This window comes from Lacerta agilis, chromosome 10 (assembly GCF_009819535.1).
Source record: "Lacerta agilis isolate rLacAgi1 chromosome 10, rLacAgi1.pri, whole genome shotgun sequence".
NCBI lineage: Eukaryota > Metazoa > Chordata > Lepidosauria > Squamata > Lacertidae > Lacerta > Lacerta agilis.
The window spans coordinates 4716119-4740078 of record NC_046321.1 but is presented as its reverse complement, the minus strand read 5'-3'; the positions used below and the strand labels follow the sequence as shown (position 1 = coordinate 4740078).

At 47.3% G+C, this 23960-nt stretch overlaps 1 protein-coding gene across 1 annotated transcript; it reads left to right on the top strand.

Annotated features, from left to right (window-relative positions):
- Positions 1–1893: 1893 nt before the first annotated feature.
- Positions 1894–15192, top strand: ANKRD16 (ankyrin repeat domain 16). The gene is made up of 7 exons (XM_033163256.1): positions 1894–2286; positions 3709–3929; positions 5766–5808; positions 6534–6642; positions 7621–7782; positions 12045–12123; positions 14559–15192. The coding sequence occupies exons 1-7, from the start codon at positions 1973–1975 to the stop codon at positions 14732–14734; spliced, it is 1104 nt and encodes a 367-aa protein (XP_033019147.1). The 5' UTR covers positions 1894–1972; the 3' UTR covers positions 14735–15192.
- Positions 15193–23960: the final 8768 nt, after the last annotated feature.

Sequence of the window (23960 nt, the reverse complement as noted above, 5' to 3'; positions counted from 1 at the left end):
AGGCAGCCGGCATTTGTATTCAAGCAGGCTTCTAATACTTTGTTGCTTTTAAATATTATGTCGTGTTTTCTTTTCCCAATGGTGGTTCGCTTCTGGCAGCTCTGTGTTCTGAATACAGTATCGTCTTAATTCCTTCCTTAACTTGCATGCTGTGCTTTGGGCTTCTCCGCTGCCTCCCCTCCCCCCTTTTCTTCTATAAATCACCCCCCCAACACTGTTGGTAGGAGAACAACACGAGCATGCAAATATTTACAAATGGGAGGAGCTGCAACAAAATGTTGCAGCATGGGGCAGGTTGCGCCTTGCTCCTCTTCAGGGTTCCTGCTTATCATCCAGGATACTCCTTTCTGTTTTCTGCCACCCAACAGTCAATGCGCATTTTGTGCCCACTGAGCATGGGCAGTTTTGTGGGGTTGCCACTTGGGGTGCCCCCCAAGTCTTCTTGCAAACTTTAAGGGTTCCCCACACCTGCTTGTGTGCAGGTGGTGCTGTTTTGGCTACAAAAGAATCTGCGGCTCAGGTAACGTTAGCCAGGATCGTCATTGATTTTTTACGCTCCCTGGATAAGCCTGTTTCTGCCATCGTGTTATTATAATTTAGCGTTTGTAAACCCCTTTGTGATTCGTTTGAATGAAAAGCGGCATATAAATAATAGTGAATCAAATCAACCCATCAGCTGTTGAGAAGGATTCTGGGGTGGAGGAGTGTTTTTAGAAAGCCAGGTAATCAAGTTACGGTTGGCAGTACAGAAATGTGAAGTGCAACTCAGAAGGTAGCCAGATGCAGAAGAGAAGAGAGGGCTTCTGCACCTTTAACAGCTATGCAAAAGAGGGTAGCAAGCTACTAAAGGTACAGGAGCCCTGTCGTCTCCCTCATCCCGCTGCAGCCTATGCTGTCATATTAGGGCACACAGGCCACTGCCCCACACGCCTCGCATACAACCTGCTCAGAGGGTGGCTCTGGCTGGCTCCTTCTGTAGCCTTGGTATTCATAGACTCATAGAATTGGAGAGTTGAAAGGGGACGCCGAGGCTCATCTAGTCCAACCCTCTGCAGTATAGGAACTTTTTGCCCAGCATCGCGGTTCGAATCCACAACCCTGAGCTTCAGAGTCTACCAACTGAGCTGTCTTGTGGACCCCTCTTGCAGAACTCGGCAGGGAGGAGGATGGGGACAAACCTAGAATTAATTGCTTTCTATCCTGCAAAGCGGGACACAGGTGGCGCTGTGATCGAAACCACTGAGCCTCTTGGGCTTGCCGGTCAGAAGGTCGGCGATTCGAATCCCCGCGACGGGATGAGCTCCCGTTGCTCGGTCCCTGCTCCTGCCCACCTAGCAGTTCGAAAGCACGTCAATAAATAGATAAATAGGTACCACTCTGGCGGGAAGGTAAATGGCGTTTCTGAGCACTGCTCTGGTTCTGAGCGTTTCTGAGCACTGCTCTGGTTCGCCAGAAGCGGCTTAGTCATGCTGGCCACATGACCCAGAAGCTGTACACCGGCTCCCTCGGCCAGTAAAGCGAGATGAGCGCTGCAACCCCAGAGTCGTCCGCGACTGGACCGAACGGTCAGGGGTCCCTTTACCTTTATCCTGCAACGCATGTGCTCTGTTGCTGAGCTGCAACGCCCTTCCAAAATCCTAGAATCCAAAGGGTATCCCTTGTCACCTTGGAGGAATCTAGGCTTAGGTTGGAGTTGCATAGCTGTCAACTTTTCCCTTTTTTAAAAAGGGAAATTTCCTTATTCTGAATAGGATTCCTCGCAAGAAAAGGGAAAAGTTGACAGCTATGGAGTTGGTAGTTGAAGTAACAGGTAGACACTTGACTCAACAGGTGGAGCCTCTCTTATGATTCCTCCCCCCCTTTTTGCTTCCTGTTTTTAGGCCACGGGGGACCAAAACACCATGGAGACCTAGAGGATTCTTACTTTCCGGATTCTTACTCGGAGCTGTAGTTTTTGCGTCCGCCTTCAGCAATGGCTGAAGGCAACCTGCCTAGGTTGGTGAAGGAAGGGAAGCTCACCCTTCTGAAAGAGGAGGTTGCAAATGTCCGGGATGCGAAGAAGAGGCACTATGGGAGGTCTGGGGACACCCTGCTCCACTACGCGGCCCGGCACGGCCAGCTGAGGATCCTCGCTTACTTAGTCGAGACCTTAGAAATGGACATCGAAGTGTTTAATAGCGATTACAAGCGACCCCTCCACGAGGCGGCCTCCATGGGTCACAGGGACTGCGTCTTGTACCTGCTGAACAGAGGAGCTACTGTCGATTGCTTGAAGAAAGCAGACTGGTATGTTGCCGTCGAGATTTTTTTTTGCAGAGGGTGGGGGTCTTTGGTTGTAACTTGGATCGTGTTTAGCATTTGCAACGAAATCGTAGAGTTGGAAGGAACACTGAAGGAACTTAGGAAGCAGCCTTATACTGAGTCAGACCATTGGTCCTTCTAGTATTGCCCACACTGGCTGGCAGCAGCTCTCCAGGGCTTTAAGCAACACCTGCTAAGTGGAGATGCTGGGACCTAAATCTTCTGCATGCAAGTCAGGAGCCTGCCACTGAGTATCGCCTCTTCAACTCCTTCACTCCCTCCAGGGAAATCTGATTTGAATTTGACTTGATATTTGCATTCCACTTTTCTAACAACAGTTCTGAGCACAACGTATAGAATCCTAAAATCATAGAGTTGGAAGGGACCTCGTGGGTCACCTAGTCCAACCCCCCTGCAATGCCGGAATCTCAACTAAAGCATCCATGACAGATGGCCGTCCAACCTCTGCTTGAAAACCTCCAAGGAAGGAGAGTCCAGTCTCCACTTCTCCAAGCTAAATATACCCAGCTCCTTCAAGCGCTCCTCATCAGGCTTAGTTTCCAAACCCCTGATCATCTTGGCTGCTCTCCTCTGCACACCTTCCAGCTTGTCAACATCCTTCTTAAATTGTGGTGCCCAAAATTGGACACAGTATTCCAGGTGTGGTCTGAACAAGGCAGAATAGAGTGGGACTATTACTTTCCTTGATCTGGACACTAGACTTCTGTTGATGCAGCCTAGAATTATTAAAATTTAGTGTCAGGGATAACGTAGTCCTGGACACAGCAGAGTGAACGCAGGTTTTCTGGAAGCTTCTGGCTGTAGAGCATTGACTGGACAGCACGACGCAGGAGCTCAGCAACTTCACTTTGGATAACTATATTTATACAGCATTTATTGAAGCAACAAGTATCCATAAGTTACTATATACAGACTTAGGAAATAAAAGAAACAAAAGTAAAACCTCTCCTCTCTGTCTCTCTGTCTCTCTCTCTCTCTCTGTCTCTCCCTCTCTCTCGCAACCTTCATTAACCAAACTACACAACCCCACAGACAACCCCACACAGAGCTCATCTCTTTAGGAACTCCTTAACCAATCACAAGATCGTTACTAAGGGTCTAGAGAGAGAGAGAGTAGATCTTGGCCTGCAGCCAACAGTTAATTGCCAGAGGTGGATAGCTGACTTTCTGCACGTAGGCACTTTGAAATCTCTGTCTTGTCAGGATTCAACCTCAATCTGGTAGCCGCCATCCATCCTCCAACCGCCTCCAGGATCTGAAATCTTCTTCTGACTGGCCCCAAGGCTGGTTCTAGAATAGTGGATGCTGTCTCCTATGAATTGGGAGGAAATGTTTCTGTCTCTGATAATAAATTGTGTCTCCCCCATCCCCGTCCCGGACTTTTAGGACTCCCCTCATGATGGCCTGCACCAGAAGGAATCTAGAAGTCATTCAGGATCTCATTGACCACGGAGCAAACCCGTTACTGAAGAACAAAGATGGCTGGAGCTGTTTCCATATTGCCAGCCGAGAGGGGGACCCTGAGGTAATCCGGTACCTCCTGGATGTCTCTCCAACCATTTGGGACACGGAAAGCAAAATCAAGAGGACTCCCCTACACACAGCAGGTGAGTTAAGGTGTGTGATTGCAGGCATACAGATGATGCATCACCTCGGCCATAAGTAGTAATAATAATAATAATAATAATAATAATAATAATAATAATAATAATTAATTTATTTATACCCTGCCCATTTGGCTGGGCTTCCCCAGCCACTCTGGGCGGCTTCCAACAAAATATTAAAATGCAATAATCCATCAAACATTAAAAGCTTCCCTAAACAGGGCTGCCTTCAGATGTCTTCTAAAAGTCTGGTAGTTGTTTTTTGCATTGACCTCTGCTGGGAGGGTGTTCCACAGGGAGGGAGCCACTACCGAGAAGGCCCTCTGCCTGGTTCCCTGTAACTTGGCTTCTCGCAGTGAGGGAACCGCCAGAAGGCCCTCGGCGCTTGACCTCAGTGTCCGGGTAGAAGTGGATGTCTTTTTCCTTGGGACTGTAGTCCCACCATTTGAGGTCAAAAGTTAGCAAAATCCCTTGGTCTTTCCCTAGTTGCATTATCAGAAGGTTGTGATCGGGAACTGCTGACCTCTGAGTCGGTCTTGCTCCAACCGGATTACTCCTCTTCCAAAGAGGTTATGGCAGAGGAGGATCTGGAGTCCCCAGAAAGTCCAAAACTTGCAAGATACAGTGGTACCTTGGTTCTCAAACTTAATCCGTTCCAGAAGTCTGTTCCAAAACCAAAGCGTTCCAAAACCAAGGCGTGCTTTCCCATAGGAAGTAATGCAAAACGGATTGATCTGTTCCAGACTTTTGAAAACAACCCCTAAAACAGCAATTTAACATGAATTTTACTATCTAACGAGACCATTGATCCACAAAATGAAAGCAGTAAACAATGTACTGCAGTCACGCAACCAACCAATCAATCAGTAGCTGAACTGGGTTCCACCCATTCACAAAAACTAAACAAAAAACCACAAAATAAATAGCAAAAACAGACAGATCTCAACGTAACACTCAAAATGGAAGCGTAACATTCAAAACGGAGCATGTTCGGCTTCCGAAAAATGTCCGCAAACCGGAATACTTAACTTCCAGGTCTGCGGTGTTTGGTTTCCAAGTTGTTTGAGTAACAAGGCGTTTGAGAACCAAGGTACCGCTATACAGTCGTACCTTGGAAGTCGAATGGAATCCATTCCAGAAGTCTGTCCGACTTCCAAAACGTTCGGGAACCAAGGCGCGGCTTCCGATTGGCTGCAGGAAGTTCCTGCAGCCAATCGGAAGCCACAACGGACTTTTAGGTTCCAAGTAACACTCACTTCCGGGTTTGCGACCTTCGGGAGCCAAAACATCCGACTGGCAAGGCGTTTGACTTCCGAGTTACGACTGTATTGTGGACTTTGCTCACTTTGGAAGTTAAGTGTTCCGGTTTTCGAACGTTTTTCAGAAGCCGAATGTCCAATGTGGCTTCTGTTTGAGTGCAGGAAGGAAGCTCCTGCAGCCAATCGGAAGCCGCGCCATGGTTTTTGAATGGATTTGGGAGTCGAACGGATTAAGTTCGAGAACCAAGGCTCCCCTGTAGATACTGATATCAACCAGTGCTCTTTTTCTATAAAACGAGGTGCCAGAACTCGCCATGAACACCTCCCTTGCTCTCATATGACGGCAAAGGAACCCACCTGAGAGGTGCCAGAACTAAGTTCCGGCAAGTTCCGGCTGGGGGAAAAAAGCCCAGATGTCAACTATGGGGACTTTAATTTGTGACCAAAAATATTGAGGGAAGATTTACCGGCCGAGGATGATGGGAATCATAGCCTAAAAACATCTGGAGGTCACCAGGTTGGGGAAGTCCGGTATCTGTCATCAAACCCAACTTTGATAAATTCCCTCTTTGTCACACAGCAATGCATGGACACCTGGAGGTAGTGGAAATACTTCTTGAAAGGTAAGCAGACTTCCTGTCTTTCGGGCTTCCCACAGGAGGAATATTTGTTTATTTATTACATTGCTATAACGACCATTTTATTCCAAGGAGCTCCAAGTGGTGTAGATGGAACTTTTTCAGGCCACTGTCCCCTTAGTTCCAACAAAATCGAAAATTCTTTCTAGTAGCACCTTAGAGACCAACTGAGTTTGTTCCTGGTATGAGCTTTCGTGTGCATGCACACTTCTTCAGATACCACACTTCTTCAGATACGTGTGCATGCACACGAAAGCTCATACCAGGAACAAACTCAGTTGGTCTCTAAGGTGCTACTAGAAAGAATTTTCGATTTTGTTTTGACTATGGCAGACCAACACGGCTACCCACCTGTAACTGCAACCCTTAGTTCCACAAACTTATCCCCACTGCCTACCCTATTTAAAAAGACAACCTATAAAACCCTATTTAAAAATATATTATCTTCCACTAAGGAAGAGAATAACACAAAAAAATTTAAAAACAGTGACACCAAATTGGACGTTTACTCAAAACCCAATTGAAACGATTTAGTTGAATTAATTCAACAAAATTGTCCAGGGATTCCAGCTTTTCACAGTCTGATAGTCATTTGCACACTCCTTTGTGTGTGATGCCACCCCCCCCCAGGTACCCCCACAGCCCCCACCAGGGGACAACGCCTTCGGAAATCACTGCTCTAACTTGTCTTTTTTTTACTTAACCCTAAGGTGCTGCTACCCACCCGACAGCAGGGACAAATGTGGCGCCACACCTTTTATGGACGCGATACAACACGGGCATCTTGGCATCGCCCAGCTGCTTCTAGAGAGACACAAGGTGCGTGCAAACATCGCGGACGTTGTGTCCTAAAAATGCAAAAGAGTGGAACCCTAAGACTTGGGTGAGGCTCATGAATCTTGATTTCTTTTACTTGCTATCAATATTTGTTTTGTGGCTCTGTATCCAGTGCTTTTTTCGGGGGGGGGGGACACAGGACGCAGGGGTACGAATACCCCTTAACATTTTGTGAATCTTAAGTTTGGCCTCATTGAGGGGTGGCATTTCAATATCAGTAGGAAAATGAGACTACCCCAAAACATTTTTAAAGGAAAGAAGCACTGTCTACATCAACCGGAGGTGTGATTTCCCAGAACGGCTCCCACCCAACCTGGCGCCTTCCATCTGTTTTGGACTACAACTCCCATCAACCCTTTGCTGACACAGCCGTAGTTTAAGCTCTCTGAGAGTTGTTGGGCGACCCCCGATCCCCCTCCTAGAACTCAAAATTCCAAAATTCCCTGTGAAGAGGAATGGACTGTTATAAAGCGCTCTGGGAATTCTAGCCTTGGGAGAGGCATCTCCTAACAACTCTCAGCACCCCTAGCAAACTACGGTTCCCAGGATCCTCTTTTGGGGGGGGAGAGGTTCTGTTTAAAGCGGGAGAGCAATGCTTTAAACCATAGGTAGGCAAACTAAGGCCCAGGGGCCAGATGCGGCCCAATCGTCTTCTCAATCCGGCCCGCAGACGGTCCGGGAATCAGCGTGTTTTTACATGAGTAGAATGTGTGCTTTTATTTCAAATGCACCTCTGGGTTATTTGTGGGGCATAGGAATTCGTTCGTTGTTGTTTTTTCAAAATATAGTCCGGCCCCCCACAAGGTCTGACGGACAGTGAACGGCCCCCCTGCTGAAAAAGTTTGCTGATCCCTGCTTCAAACATCTGGTGCGGAGATGGCCTGTGATCCTGACAGGTTGTGACGCCAGGCGGTTGGGCTGGATTCTCACGCAAGACTTTTGCCTTTTTCACACCCTTAGGCTTGCTACACCGTCCGGGACGCGCTCGGCGCTCAGCCTCTGCACCAAGCCGCGGTCACTGCGCAGGATCCTGCCCTCCGGTTCCTTGTTTCAGATCTCGGCGTTGACGTCAATGCCAGAGCCACATCGCTGCAGCTCACAGCCTTGCATTATGCTGCCAAGGTTGTTTGCTTATCTCCTCGGGAGTTTTCACTGAGGGGGCGGCTACTGTGCCTTCGAAGGCTGGTTTCCCAAGAGATGTTTTTCCTCCCCTCCCTCTATTATTTTATTCTTTTGGGGGGGGCCTTATAACATTTTGTTTATTTTCCAAAAATGACAAAATGGAAAAAAAAAAACACATGGGGGGGGCCCATAACCAAATTAAACCATATTTTGGGAGGGTTGACTTCCCTCCACTCCCCCTCTACGTTCCATTGTAATATCCTTGCTCATGCATGTCCATAAAACCGTATCTACTTAACAATCCGATTTTAAAACCTTCTTCATTTTATTACAAGTGCCTTTTTAAAAGTTATACCTAGGTGAGAATCTGTACACAAAGCTTTCAACATACGGCCTTTTTTTGTTTTGGTAATAATTTGCCCAGCATAGTTCTGTAATTTATTTTGACAATCTTCTTCTTTGTCTATTTTATTTTATTCTTTGGTAGGTGTACAGAAAGAGAGAGAAAAATTAGACACGGATGCACAAAGCGTTTTTTAAAAAACAAAAACAAATCAAGACTTCTTGTGCTCCGCTCTGATTCCCCTTTCTTTTTTTTTTTAAAAAAAGTTTTATTTATTTATTTTTAAATTTATTTTGACAAGGTGATAATCATAAATAAATAAGAATAAAAACGTGCACCCCACCACCGAGACCATTCCATTGTGACTATCCAACCTCCCAAAAATTCAACACCTCTTGCGATGGTTTGACCCCTTTCCGTTTGAGCAGCACGAATTCTAAAAGAGACAATGCACGGGTTTTTGCATACTAAGAAATCTTTGATAAAAATATATTTTGTAAAAAACCAGTACAAATTCTAGAAGCGCCCTCCATATCTCCTCAAAATAATTTCTCCTGCGCATCCCCCGTCTTACCTTAATAGCGCACGTTAACTGGGGCGTAGCAAGGTAAATTGGTACCCAGGGGCAAAAAATTTTTTGTCACCCTCCCCCCGAGGCATGGGAAGGTCAGGTGGTACGCAGTGCAGAAAATTTCTTCTCACCCCGCCATTGATTCCCCCCCCCACCGCAAAAATGGTTTTACGTTATTTCATATTTTCTTACAAAGGAATAACAAGTAATAATAAGTAATAATAAACTTTTATTTATATCCCACCCTCCCCGGCCGAAGTTGGGCTCAGGGTGGCTAACATCAGATACATAACATTGGTATAAAATCAAACAATAATTAAATTACCTCCTAAAAACATCTCAATATCAAATAAAATTCTAATTAGATGGCTTTCCACAGGGTTAGGGTTGGGAACAGTAAGTGCTCCACTGAACTGAAATTTCAGCCTTCATGACATAGGAAAACAGCCAAGTGAACAGCTACAGTGGTGCCCCACGATGAAATTAATTCGTTCCGCGAGTCGTTTCGTATTGCGAAAAATTCGTCTTGCGAAGCACGGTTTCCCATAGGAATGCATTGAAATTTAATTCCCATAGGAATGCATTGAAATTTTCGTCTTGCGAGTCACCTAAAAAATCGCAAAACCCTTTCGTCTAGCGAGTTTTTCGTTGCGTGAGGCATTCGTCTTGCGAGGTACCACTGTATTTTGGTGGAGGAGGGTCAAGATATTAACCGATATGCATGAAATTTCATATATAGCTATATAATCCCTAGTATAGTAAGATAAGACCTTCGGAGCAGGCATTAAAAAAAATTCCTTGATAATTTGTCACCCCCTCCATTATGGAACCCGGGGCGGCCCCCCCGCCCCCTTGCTCCGCCCCTGTACGTTAATTTATCATTAATAGCTATTATCCCACACCTCTTCAAACCATTCTTCCGTTTTATATCCCGCTTGCCCTAGTTTCTCCTTATAAACAGTGCCCCGCATCTGTGCAATGCTGTTGCACGGAACTGGCGTAGAATCGTAGAGTTGGAAGGGACTGCCAAGGACCAACTAGTCTGACCCTCTCTGCAATGAAGGACCCTTTTGCCCCACGTGAGGTTCGAACCCGCGACCCTGAGATCCAACCATCTCATGCTTTACCCACTGAGCCACTGGCAGGGGAGCCCTCCAGGTGTTAATGGGCGGGGATGATGGGAGTTGTAGTTGGCAACATCTGGAGGGCCAACGGGTTTGCATTTTTTTTGTTACTGTTTTTAATCATGTACTTTGTGTTTTTATAATGCATTTTTAGGCTGTGAACCACCCTGAGAAATGCAAATTTAATTAATTAATAATAATAATAATAATAATAATGGTGATGATGATGATGTAAGTTCCTCCACACCAGCTTTATTCCATTCTGCCCTCCTCTCCCTGCACAAAGACCCTCTTGTTTCGCTCCTTTAAAACTAGGAAATTCTCTACTCGTTCCGATCCCCCGCCTCTTGGCTCCATTTTGGCTGCCCAGCTCTCAGCGCTCGGCCCCTGAGCCTGCCGTTAGAAAGAGCAATGCTGGCTGGCTGAGCAGTAGTGCATTAGATTTACAGCTAGGAAGCCAGCCTTTTATCTTCACGGGACTTAATTCTCTCAGCAGCTCTTCAGCTGCCTGTGGAAGATAAATCGGGCTATTAAAACTGAATTGCCGACAAGTGCAATTCATCGTAGGAACATGTGGGTTTGTTTGCCTTGTCCCTGAGCCAGACCCTTGGTCCCATCTAGTCTGATATTATTATTATTATTATTATCATTAATTATCATTAATTATTATTAATTATTATTATTATTAGTATATCGCCCTTCATCCCTAGATCTCAGGCCGGTTCACAGCATGAAAATACAATTCTCTCTACTCTGACTGGCAGTGGCTTTCTAGGGTCTGTGGCAAAGGGTGGGGGGCAGAGGAGTTCCCAGTCCTTTTGTTCATTATATTGAGGGTGTTTGTTTGGAGGGGCTTTTCATCCAAAAAGGCTCCCAGAGTAGCTTATATCCCATCAGTTAATACAAGACGGGCTCTTTCCTGCAGTCTTACAGCCCATAATAATTAATTTCTGGTTTTTTAAAAATTGTTTTTATTGTATGGTTTTAGGTGTGACTGTTGTAAACCACTCTGATTGAGATACACACACACACACACACACACACACACACACAAACATATATGCATGTTTATGTATGTGATATATGTGGGTGTGTCTATACAGTGGTACCTCGGGTTTCGAACCGGATCTGTTCCAGAGCCCGGTTCATAACCCATGACGGGCATACCTCTACACATGCGCATGATGTCATCACGCACTTCTGCGCATTATTATTATCATTATCATTATTATTATTATTATTATTATTATTATTATTATTTATTGTAGTCCCAAAACATCTGGAGGGCCGAGTTTGGCCATGCCTGCATTAGCGCTTATACACAAACAGTTCACTGACAGTTCAAAGACCATCGTATCCATTTTGTGGTGTTCTTCAGCCACCCCTAGGCCCATACAAACCATGCCATTCATTACACCCTCTCTCCCTCTGCCAAGTTAGAAATCCTCTCCAAATGCACGTGTGTGGAAGGCCATGTATTTTAAGTTCTGGGTAGCAAACCACAGACAGATTTACAAATTCATGTCCTTGTATGTGTGACAAATTCCCAAGGCGCCGTCCTGTTATGCTGCAATAGGTTTAATGAGTTGCTTTGAAGTTATTTGAGCACCAGATTAATCATGATAATAATAATAATGCCCCCGATCGCCCCGCCCTGTCCTGTATTTTGCCAGAACAAAGGTGGAAACTCTAGGTGCCAGGGGGTGGATCTACCAACAGCAGGGGGAAATGCTGTAAATAAGTCAGAAATCAGATCGTTTTAACAAAAACAAAACAAAAAAAACCCTATGGAAAAACACATATAAAAAAATCCTGCTCTCTGGCGCCATCTGGTGCTGCATATCTATAGTGCATTCAAATCGTCGTTTCCTTTCCATAGGGTTTTTTGTAGCTAAGTCAAGGGCTGAAACTTGGGCCTTTGTACAAGCAATGTGTCTAGCCCACTGCTATTCTGCACTGTGTCAGATTGTCCACTTTGAAACAAGAAGGGGAATGGGAATGAAATGGGGGGGGGAGGGGGACCTGCGATCATCCGGGTGTTGTGGGACTCCAACTCCCATCAGCCCCAGCCCCCGTATGGCCAATGGTCAAGGATGATAGAAGCTGGAGTCCAATAATATCAAGATAGCCACAGGTTCCCAGATCCCTGGCCTAGAGAAAGGTTCTGGTTTTGTTTTTGTTTTTTGCTGAGTGTGAAAGTTGTGTCTCTTTGCTGACAATGCAGGAAGGACATGCAGGGACAATCGAGACTCTTCTGTTGCTCGGTGCTGATCTAAATGCGAAGGATGGGAAAAATCGTACCGGTAAGACCCTTTCACGCTTCGTATTGGGATTACGCCTGGCATTTGCACTAACAGGCTACCAGTGGGGTGGATGGGGTATTAGGGGAGGGGTAGGGCCTCTGGACAGAGACCCAGGTGGTGCTGTGGGTTAAACCACAGAGTCTAGGGCTAGCTGATCAGAAGGTCGGCGGTTCGAATCCCCGCGACGGGGTGAGCTCCCGTTGCTCGGTCCCAGCTCCTGCCCACCTAGCAGTTCGAAAGCACGTCAAAGTGCAAGTAGATAAATAGGGACCGCTCTGGCGGGAAGGTAAACAGCGTTTCCGTGCGCTGCTCTGGTTCACCAGAAGCGGCTTTGTCATGCTGGCCACATGACCTGGAAGCTGTCTGCGGACAAACACCGGCTCCCTCGGCCTATAGAGCGAGATGAGCGCCGCAACCCCAGAGTCGGACACGACTGGACCTGATGGTCAGGGGTCCCTTTACCTTTACTTTTAGGACCTCTGGTGGGATGTGGGTGGCGCTGTGAGTTAAACCACAGAGCCTAGGGCTTGCCGATCGAATGGTTGGCGGTTCGAATCCCTACGACGGGGTGAGCTCCCGTTGCTCGGTCCCTGCTCCTGCCAACATAGCAGTTGAAAGCACGTCAAAGTGAAAGTAGATAAATAGGTACCACTCCGGCGGGAAGGTAAATGGCATTTCCGTGCGCTGCTCTGGTTCGCCAGAAGCGGCTTAGTCATGCTGGCCACATGACCGGAAGCTGTACACCGTCTCCCTAGGCCAGTAAAGCGAGATGAAGGCCACAACCCCAGAGTCGTCCGCGACTGGACCTAATGGTCAGGGGTCCCTTTACCTTAGTACCTCTGGTGGGGGACATGACAGGCTCCTTCTGGGGTCGTTTGTCCACCTTTGGTCCCCACCCTGCACTTAGCTCTCACCTGTGCCTCCTGGAAGCTGTCAACATGCAATGAGGAGACGCAACGAGACTAAGGGTAGGTTCTTTCATATGTGGTGGACCTGTAAAAGGATAAAAGAGTATTGGGAAATGATCCATAATGAATTGAAAAAAATGTTTAAAAGTACTTTCCCCCGCAAAAAAAACCAGAGTCCTTTTTGTTGGGGATAACTCAGATGGAAATTCCCAAGTGTCAAAAAAGGTTATTTATGTATGCCACGACTGCGGCCCGTGTTTTGTTAGCCCCAAAATGGAAAATGAGCAAAGTCCCAACTAAAGAAGAATGGCAACTGAAGCTAACGGAATATGTGCAGTTTGCAGACTTAACATATAGAATAAGAGAACAAGAGGAACACATGTTTAGAGAGGATTGGAAAATGTTTATTGAATATATGGGGGGGGGAGGAATTGTGTACACCTGAAAACGTTGGCAGCGTTAAGATAAATTCAACAGTGTAAATAAGTTTTGATGGATGCGATAATGGATGACTGAATGAGAGCCAGTGTGGTGTAGTGGTTAAGAGCAGTAGACTCGTAATCTGGTGAACCGGGTTCGCGTCTCCGCTCCTCCACGTGCAGCTGCTGGGTGACCTTGGGCAAGTCATACTTCTCTGAAGTCTCTCAGCCCCACTCACCTCACAGAGTGTTTGTTGTGGGGGAGGAAGGGAAAGGAGAATGTTAGCCGCTTTGAGACTCCTTAGGGTAGTGATAAAGCGGGATATCAAATCCAAACTCTTCTTCCTCTTCTTCTTCTTCTTCTTCTTCTTCTTCTTCTTCTTCTTCTTCTTCTTTAGTTTATGTAAAATACGCAGGGATTTATGATATGCAAAATGAACCATGGAAAGAGAAGAAGGGAAGTCATTGATAGTTTAAGGATGTTTAAATGTGTATTCTGAATTCTAAAACAGAAAATTTAATAAAAATTGTGTGTATATATATATGTATATGTATCTGTATGTATATGTTTATGTGGCCACAATCCTGGGAAATGGCTTCGACTGGCCGGCTAAACCAGGTGAGGGTAGCTGCTGGGTCTCAAACCCTCTGTGAGTTAGGGGCTTCCTCTGCCTTTAAAGAGGAGACCAATAGTGGGTCCCGTGGTCAAGAAGGCGATTTCTGCTTTATTATATTTATTTATTGCGTTTTATATCCCACCCTTTCCTTCCAAGGAGCTCAAGGCGGGGTACGTGGTTCTCTGCCTGCTCATTTCACCCCCGCATCAACCCTGTGAGGTAGGCTAGTCTGAAAGGCAGCGGCTGGCCAAAGGTCACCCAGTAAGTTTCATGGCTGAGCGGGGATTTGAACCCCGGTCTCTCCAGCGCTTTAACCACGATACCTAACTGGCTTCCCATCGCACACTCATGCAGGTTAATCAACTGAAACTTAATCAACTGTAAACGCAGGCAGCTAAGCGAGAAAGAAGCTATGGCATCAGCAGCTGGCCACCAAACCCTTCCCCGGCTACTCCCTTTCGATCTTAAGTCTGCTTCTTCTCTTCCCACAGCCCTGCACCTGGCATGCTCAGGCCAGCATGCTGCATGCGTGCAAATTCTCCTGCAAGCAGGGTTGCGGGACACCCCCGACAGTACCGGAACGCACGCACGGCAGCTTGCGAAGAAGCCAGCCCTCCTCCAAATTTTTGACGAAATCCCAGTGCCGTCCTGCCCTGTCCATCAATAACGGAAGTCGCCTTCACCGGGGACTGCAAGCAGGGCCTTCTCTGCAGTGGCCCCTTGGCTACGGAATCGAGATCAGCGAAGCTCCCATGAGTAGATGCTGGAGGATTCCGACAAAGAGACGAAAATTGCCACTGGTCGCTTGTTTGTCCAGAAAGAAAACAAGCCCTGTTGCTGTTTGCCGTTTTTAATCCACAAACAATATCAAGGACTACTTATCCTGCATTTGCATTGTGTTTCCTCTGCATTGGAATGACTGCTGTGGAATGTCTGCCACACTGGATAGCGAGCAAAAGAATGCTGCTTTTTTTTTTGTTGGAAGCTGAAACGCAGTGGAAGAGAAGCGACGCCGCATGCGATGGATGCAAGTCGGAACAGAAATCAGTCCCTCCTTACATCCCTCGCTCCCGTTCTCGGTTGCTTTGGGCTGCAGGTCGAGACATTTTCATTCCTTTGCATAGGTGTATCATAATCTGCCTGATACTGAATCAGACCATCGGTCCATCTATCTCAGTATCATTTGCACCCTTTTAAAAAGCTGTTTGACAGCGGAATGGGATTCGACGAAAGGTGGTGGACTCTCCTTCGCTGGAGGTTTTCAAACCCAGGTTGGATAGCCACATGTTAAAGGTTTATTTAGCTGTGATTTCTGCATTGCAGGGAGTGGACTAGTTGTCTTCCAATTCTACAGTCCTGTGATTTCAAGTAAATAAGACCATTCATGCCCGGGCGTCGCAGCTATTTTGGTCTTTGTTTTCCCCAAGGCAGAAATCGCCCATACAGTCATACCTCATGTTATGGCCGCTGTGGGTTCTGTCTTTTCAGGTTGCGCTCTGTGCCGAACCCGGAAGTACCGGAACGGGTTACTTCCGGGTTTCGGTGCTCGCGCATGCGCAGAATCACTGAATTGCGTCACGCACGTGCACTGACGCAGCGCTGCAGGATATGAACGCTGCGGGTTGCGGACATGCCTCCGTCACGGATTACGTCTGTAACCTGAGCATCCACTATATCCTCTAAACTAAAGAAAAAGAAGTGTTAAACATTCTGCACACGGAAGGTGCTCCAATCTCTTTCTCATTTTGGTATTTATTTATTTTGGGCCCCGCCCCTGTCCGAAGATCAGAGGGTGACCAGAACTGTACACCTTTGTTCTAAAAATGCCGAAGGCACACTATAGCTTTTATATCAGGCATCCCCCAACCTGTTGCCCTCCAGATGTTTTGGACTATCATCCATAATTCCCATCATCCCTGACCATGCTTCAATAGCTCAGTCGGTAAAGCACGAGACTCTTAATCTCAGGGCTGTGGGTTTGAGACCCACGTTGGGGAAATAGATTCCTGCATTGCAGGGGGTTGGAACTAGATGACCCTCAGGGTCCCTTCCAACTCTACAATTCTATGATTCTATGGTCCTGTTAGCTAGGGATCATGGGAGTTGTAGGCCAAAACTTCTGGAGGGCGACAGGTTGGGGATGCCTGTTTTATATAATAATGGTATGGCGAGATATTTTCCTTTTGTTCTCCCCCCAAAGCCCTGTCCTAAGTGAGACCACTCCTTCCTGCTACATGAACCATCCACTCTAACCGCACATTTGGGTGCTGAACAATTAACTGATGCAAGCAGCAGGGCAAACAATTGTCTGTCGAACAGGCGAGCAGCCATAGATGGGTGGGCGTATAAATAATAAACTACTTCTTCTTCTTCTTCTTCTTCTTCTTCTTATTATTATTATTATTATTATTATTATTATTATTAGGTAAAGGTAAAGGGACCCCTGACCATCAGGTCTAGTTGCGGACGACTCTGGGGTTCCACGCTCATCTCGCTCTATAGGCCGAGGGAGCCGGCGTTTGTCCGCAGACAGCTTCCTGGTCATGTGGCCAGCATGACTAAGCCGCTTCTGGCGAACCAGAGCAGCGCACGGAAACGCCGTTTACCTTCCCACCGGAGCGGTACCTATTTACCTACTTGCACTTTGACGTGCTTTCGAACTGCTAGGTGGGCAGGAGCAGGGACCGAGCAACGGGAGCTCACCCCATCGCGGGGATCAGTGGCGTAGGGAGGGGGGTGAAGGGGGCGGGGAGCCCCAGGTACCACCCTGGAGAGGGTGACACTCTGGGTTCCCCCCCTGGCTCGCCTCCACCTGCATGGGCTTGCTCGGGGCTCACCCGCCGGCAGCACACCGCTACAGAGCGCTGCGTGCCACCGGCGGACCCCAAACAAGCCTGTCCCGGGCTGGCCCACTGGCAGCGCACTGCTCACAGCGTGCGTATGACGCATGTGTCGTGCGCTGCGCCTGCACACTGGGAGTGGCGCGCTGCTGGCGGGCCAGCCTCAGATGGGCTTGCTCGGGTCTCTCCTGCCAGCAGCGCGCTGCTATGGAATGCTGCGCACTGCCGGCAGGCCCCGAGCAAGGCGCGGAGCGGGGCCGCTCCGCCCGGGGCTCGCCTACCTGCGTGGTTTCACTCCCAGCACGCATGCGCAGCCTGCATCTGACACATGCATCATACACACACTGCGCATGCATGCTGGGAGCGAAACCACGTCCCCGGTTGCTTCCGGGTTTGCTGCCCCGGGTAGCCAGGCAGCTTCCGCCACGCCTGGCGGGGATTCGAACCGCCGACCTTCTGATCGGCAAGCCCTAGGCTCGGTGGTTTAACCCACAGTGCCACCTGCGTCCCTATTATTATTTATTATTATGCTGGAGAGCTGTGGAACGGCCACCTCACACGTGCTGCAGGCTCTGGAATCGACTTACTTGGGGAAGCCTGATGATGCCTGCAAGCAACAAAATAGTTACAGCAGGGCTAACTTTCTTTGCAAAGCTCTTATTTCAAGTGACACGGCTGCCGGATGCCCTGGGCTGGAACCACACCCGCGGGCGGCCCGTTTCCAAAGATTTGTCACTCTAAGGCGGCGTTTGTCTGCTGCCCTTTGGCTTCTGGGTGGACAGATCTCCTGCTCTTTCCAGGCATGTTCACTCAGTGCCACATCTACGAGACAAAGACACTGTGTGTTCCTGCTTTAAAAAGTAGGAATACACAGTACTGCTTTATAACTAGAGCCTTAATTTAGGCACCAGGCAAGAACGTTCCTCTTCAACCAGGCCTTCGGCTGATTAACATCCAATACCCTTTTATTTAATAATAATAATAATAATAATAATAATAATAATATATTTGTACCCCGCCCATCTGGCTGGGTCTCCCCAGCCACTCTGGGCGGCTTCCATCAAATATTAACATTTAAAATATCACAGATTAAAAACTTCCCTAAACTATTTTATTTTAAATAGTTTTTACTATTTTCTTTTTTTTATATAAAACATTTCAAACATTACATCGACAAACCAACAATATAGTCTTTGCTCTGCCGAGCGTAAGACTTCCCACTACCCATCTGGTTTCCTGTTATCAAATACAGCAATTACACTCGCACTGGATAGTTTTCTGATCTTTAATAAATTTAGCGTCCTCTCTTTTTCTCTGATCGTGAAAAGTTCCTCGGTTGATCGTTGCAGGATTTATTTCAGTCCTGCTAATGTCTTCACATTTTTTTGCAACGATCATTCATATAACAAATAAATTTACTCCAGTCTCTTGGAAATTTTTGGTCGCTTCGGTTCCGGATTCTACTGGTCAGATTGGCCATCTATGAATAGTCCATCTTCATCTGCCATTCCTGTAACTTCCAACATCCAATACCTTTTAAAATGTGTTGTGGGAGGGGAAAATTACTGCTTTCTTATTGTTCTTATTTTGGTATGTATTTTGTGTTCAATAGATTGCATTTTTACGTCGTGAACCACCCTGAGATCTCTAGATGAAAGGCAGCATATGAATTTTAATATTATTACAGTCGTACCTTGGTTCGGATCCTGAAGTTGAGGCTCCAGTACTTTGGCCACCTCATGAGAAGAGAAGACTCCCTAGAAAAGACCCTGATGTTGGGAAAGATGGAGGGCACAAGGAGAAGGGGACGACAGAGCATGAGATGGTTGGACAGTGTTCTCGAAGCTACTAACATGAGTTTGGCCAAACTGCGGGAGGCAGTGGAAGACAGGAGTGCCTGGCGTGCTCTGGTCCATGGGGTCACAAAGAGTCGGACACGACTGAACGACTGAACAACAACAACCTTGGTTCTTAAACGCCTTGGTACTCGTACGTTTCGGCTCCCGAACGCCGCAAACTCAGAACTGAGTGTTCCGGTTTGCGAATATTTTCCGGAAGTCGAAAAGCTCCTGCAGCCAATCAAAAGCCGCGCCTTGGTTTTCAAACGGTTGCGGGAGTCGAACGGACTTCCGGAACGGATTAAGTTTGAGAACCAAAGGTACCACTGTATTCTAAGCATTGTCGTAATCAGTGAGTCGGACCACAGGTCTCTAGTTTGGTGTCAGTCCACCAACAAGCTGCTAGAAAGTTCGCTGTCATTCTCTTAATTTTTTTTCTTTAAATAGCTGCTAGCTTTCCCCCCTCCTAGAGTGGCTTAACACTCATTTCCTTTTCTCGGGAAGCTCTGGCAATAGAGACTCTGCGGAGAGAATAGAGCATGGGTAGGCAACCTAAGGCCCGGGGGCCAGATCCGGCCCAATCGCCTTCTAAATCTGGCCCACGGACGGTCCGAGAATCAGCGTGTTTTTACATGAGTAGAACGTGCCCTTTTATTTAAAATGCATCTCTGGGTTATTTGTGGAGCATAGGAGTTTGTTCATCCTCCCCCCCCCCAAAAAATATAGTCCGGCCCCCCACAAGGTCTGAAGGACAGTGGACCGGCCCCCTGCTGAAAAAGTTTGCTGGCCCCTGGAATAGAGAATCTCCTAATAACTCCCAGAACCCTGAACAAACTACAACCCCCAGGATTCTTTGGGGAAAGCCATAACTGTGGCATCATCATATTGCTGTATGCTGCAGATGGGGCCTTAGTGATCTGCTTTTACAACCCGACAGGTTTTTGTTTTTTGTTTTAAATCACGCAGCCCCAGCAGAAGAGCCACCCAAAAACTTAGGCCGTGCATTTTCCTGCATGACCATTTGTCTGGGTTTTTGCAAATTGCATTACAAACCGACTCCCTGTGGGCCATGCTCAGAAATGATTGGCAGTTAGCAGTGCTCAAACGTTGTTTTTTCTTCTTTCCAGCTGCGCACAGGAAATCTGAATGGGGCGGGGAAGAGGGGAGCTTGAGAAGGAAGAGAGAGGTGCTCTGGGTGAGAATCTTGCATCAATCAGCAAAGTTCCCTTGAAAGCTCCACCCAAACCTCATTTTTCTCTCTCTCCTCTCTCTTTTTGCATTCAGGCCAGCTGGTGAGTCTCCTTCTTTGGAGGTCTTTAAGCAGAGGCTTGACAGCCATCTGTCAGGAATGCTTTGATGGTGTTTCCTGCTTGGCAGGGGGTTGGACTGGGTGGCCCTTGGGGTCTCTTCCAACTCTATGATTCTATGATCCCTCAATTGGCTATTCATATTCCACCCCCCACACTTAGTTTCTGTGCAAGAAGTCTGAAGCAATCGGTTTTGCAGGAGGCCCCAAAGCATGCTTAGAGGCACCGTCGTGAAAAGGCACCAAGCTTTTCATTTATTTCATTTATTATTATTTGTTGTTTAGTCATGTCCGACTCTTCGTGACCCCATGGACCAGAGCACGCCAGGCACTCCTGTCTTCCACTGCCTCCCGCAGTTTGGTCAGACTCATGTTGGTAGCTTCGAGAACACTGTCCAACCATCTCATCCTCTGTCGTCCCCTTCTCCTTGTGCCCTCCATCTTTCCCAACATCAGGGTCTTTTCTAGGGAGTCTTCTCTTCTCATGAGGTGGCCAAAGTCTTGGAGCCTCAGCTTCAGGATCTGTCCTTCCAGTGAGCACTCAGGGCTGATTTCCTTGAGAATGGATAGGTTTGATCTTTTTGCAGTCCATGGGACTCTCAAGAGTCTCCTCCAGCACCATAATTCAAAAGCATCCATTCTTCGGCGATCAGTCTTCTTTATGGTCCAGCTCTCACTTCCATACATCACTACTGGGAAAACCAGAGCTTTAACTATACGGACCTTTGTCGGCAAGGTGATGCCTCTGCTTATAATAATTATTATTATTATTACTGAGGTTTTTACTGCCAGGGAGGTGGGAGAAGCACTTTAGCATTGCCTGGTGCTAAGGGCCCACCTAAACCAACACCTTGTTCTCGCAGTGGCCAACCAGATGCCTGGCTCAGTTACCAAAACTACCTTGGGTATTAATTACACTCCTTGATTTCTTTCCCCCCAAGTGGTAACTGTTTGCTGCTCTGCATCAAATTCCAGTGGCACCCCCCATCCCCCCCCAGCATTGGACAGAGAAAGGCCCCCTCAAACCCCACAAGCATGTTCTGCCTCTCTCGTTCTTCCCCACGAACTCTGATTCAAAGACAGACTGCTTCTGCACATGGAAGTTCACTTTTAGCTATCACACCAACATCATTGTCGTTATTTTAAAAAGCCCACTTCCGTGTCTCGTAAACTTCATTCATCGATTGCCATAATAATTTATCCTCCTCCCTTTCCACACCTCGGCTCTACCGCCCTGCCAGTTCGTGGAGGGACAGAGTAGAAACCATTATAGTAAAAAAAAAAAAAATACAATACAGTGTATAAATTAAAAATATGCATAGTTTTGATGCGTGTCAAGATTGTGAGCACGGCTTTTTATTGCAGGACCCTGTGGAGATGCATATGTGCCCAATACTGTTAAAATCACAGCGTGCCCAAGGGTAGAATCCTATGCACATTTACGTGTGGGTAAATATATATTCCATGATCACTGCAGATGGTGACAGCAGTCACGAAATTAGAAGACACCTGCTTCTTGGGAGAAAAGCAATGACAAACCTAGACAGCATCTTAAAAAGCAGAGACATCACCTTGCCGACAAAGGTCCGTATAGTTAAAGCTATGGTTTTCCCAGTAGTAATGTACGGAAGTGAGAGCTGGACCATAAAGAAGGCTGATCGCCGAAGAATTGATGCTTTTGAATTATGGTGCTGGAGGAGACTCTTGAGAGTCCCATGGACTGCAAGAAGATCAAACCTATCCATTCTCAAAGAAATCAGCCCTGAGTGCTCACTAGAAGGACAGAGCCTGAAGTTGAGGGTCCAGTACTTTGCCCACCTCATGAGAAGAGAAGACTCCCTAGAAAAGACCCTGATGTTGGGAAAGATGGAGGGCACAAGGAGAAGGGGACGACAGAGGGTGAGATGTTTGGACAGTGTTCTCGAAACTACTAACATGAGTTTGGCCAAACTGCGAGAGGCAGTGAAGGATAGGCGTGCGTGTCGTGCTGTGGTCCATGGGGTCACGAAGAGTCGGACACGACTGAACGACTGAACAACAACAACAAAATATATATTCGACGTTTTTCGTTGGCATTCATTTGTCTCGGGAGACAGTGGCAGAGTGTGCCTTTGCGGGTGAAATGAAACCATTGGAGAATTATGGCCCCTGCTGTGCATGTAGAGATGGATGAGGGGAGAGACATGGTTTGTTGCAGCTGGGGCAGATGAAGGGGTCCGGTTGTGCTGTTGCAAATGCACCATGGCGTTTCTTTTCTCTGTGCTCCTCCCAGCACTCTTTCCACAGCTGTGGATGTACAGCCTGACTGTCTGGCCCAGGCACTGGGTGTACTGTATATGCATCCCAGCCCCCCAGCCCCTGACAATAATAATAATTATTATTTAATTTTAAAAAGGTAAGGGAACTCAGTTTCCCTGAGTTCCTGCTTTAACCCCCACCACCAACAAACTCCCCTGGTTTTGACCTAGAAAACACCAGGCACCAAGTTATCTGAGAGACCGTCTGATGGACCACCGAGATCCCTGCTGTGTGTAGATGCAGGCCTCCTCGTTGTGCCATGTTCTTCCGAGCAGTGAGATATGAAAGCTAGGAGCTAAGTGGCACCTTAAACCTAGGTTATGGGCGCTGCAATGGAGTGTCTAGGCCAGGGGTCAGCAAACTTTTTCATCAGGGGGCCGGTCCACTGTCCTTCAGACCTTGTGGGGGGCCGGACTATATTTTGGAAAAAAAAATATGAATGAATTCCTTTTGTTGTTGTTATTCAGTCGTTCAGTCGTGTCCTACTCTTTGTGACCCCATGGACCAGAGTTGCCAGGCACACCTATCTTTCACTGCCTCCCGCAGTTTGGCCAAACTCATGCTAGTCGCTTCATGAACACTGTCCATAATTCCTATGCCCCACAAATAACCCAGAGGTGCATTTTAAATAAAAGCACACGTTCTACTCATGTAAAAACACCAGGCAGGCCCCACAAATAACCCAGAGATGCATTTTAAATAAAAGGACATGTTCTACTCATGTAGAATTCACGCTGATTCCCAGACTGTCCACGGGCCGGGTTTAGAAGGCGATTGGGCCGCATCCGGCCCCTGGGCCTTAGTTTGGGGACCCCTGGTCTAGGCACACTTTTTAAATAACAAGAATACAAAGCTGAAAATGAATGAACTGCAGCTAAAAGCTTATGTACAAAAAACAAATCCATCCTTCCCCTACCTTCCCACCCCCACCCCCAATATTCTTATGAGGGTCCCTTCTCCAGTCTTCAAAGAGTGGCTGGAAGTGGGGAGATGGAAAAAAAAACTCCTCCTTTCCTTCCACTCTGCAGTTTTAATCTGAAATCTTAGGCGCAGTACTGTGCCCAGAGCTCAAAAACTGCTCGCATTAATGAAATTCCCTGTCGCAAAACGTGCCTGGAATAATGGGAGTTTTGAGCGCTGGATGTTTCTGTCACAAACGGAAGCCTCTCTTTCTACACCCAGGTGTTTCCTGGCGGTACTGACTGTCTTGTTTACTGGGGCTGTTGTGTCTGCCATTTCGTTCCCTTCCAAAAAATGCCAGTGGGTGTTGCATTATTTTAATATCTTGCAACCAGCTTTTTTTCTAGAAATGAAAGGCAATACAGTAATTTGGAGCAAGCACTGTCTGCGCAGCGGCAAAACCGCATTGGGTTCAAGGGGACTTACTCTCAGGTAAGCGTACATGGCAGGTGTTTTCCAGCAGGCAGGCTAGATCCTTAAGATGGTCAACCCCCCACCGCAGGCCATTTTTGACAGCTGGGTGGGGGCAGACACCTGTCAGTCACCTGAATTGAGCTGCTCCCAAGCAGTGGAGATGCCTGACCATTTACCAGCTCACCCATAGACCTCAATAGGATCCAGAATAAACCCGCTGGGGGGTGGGGATCGACT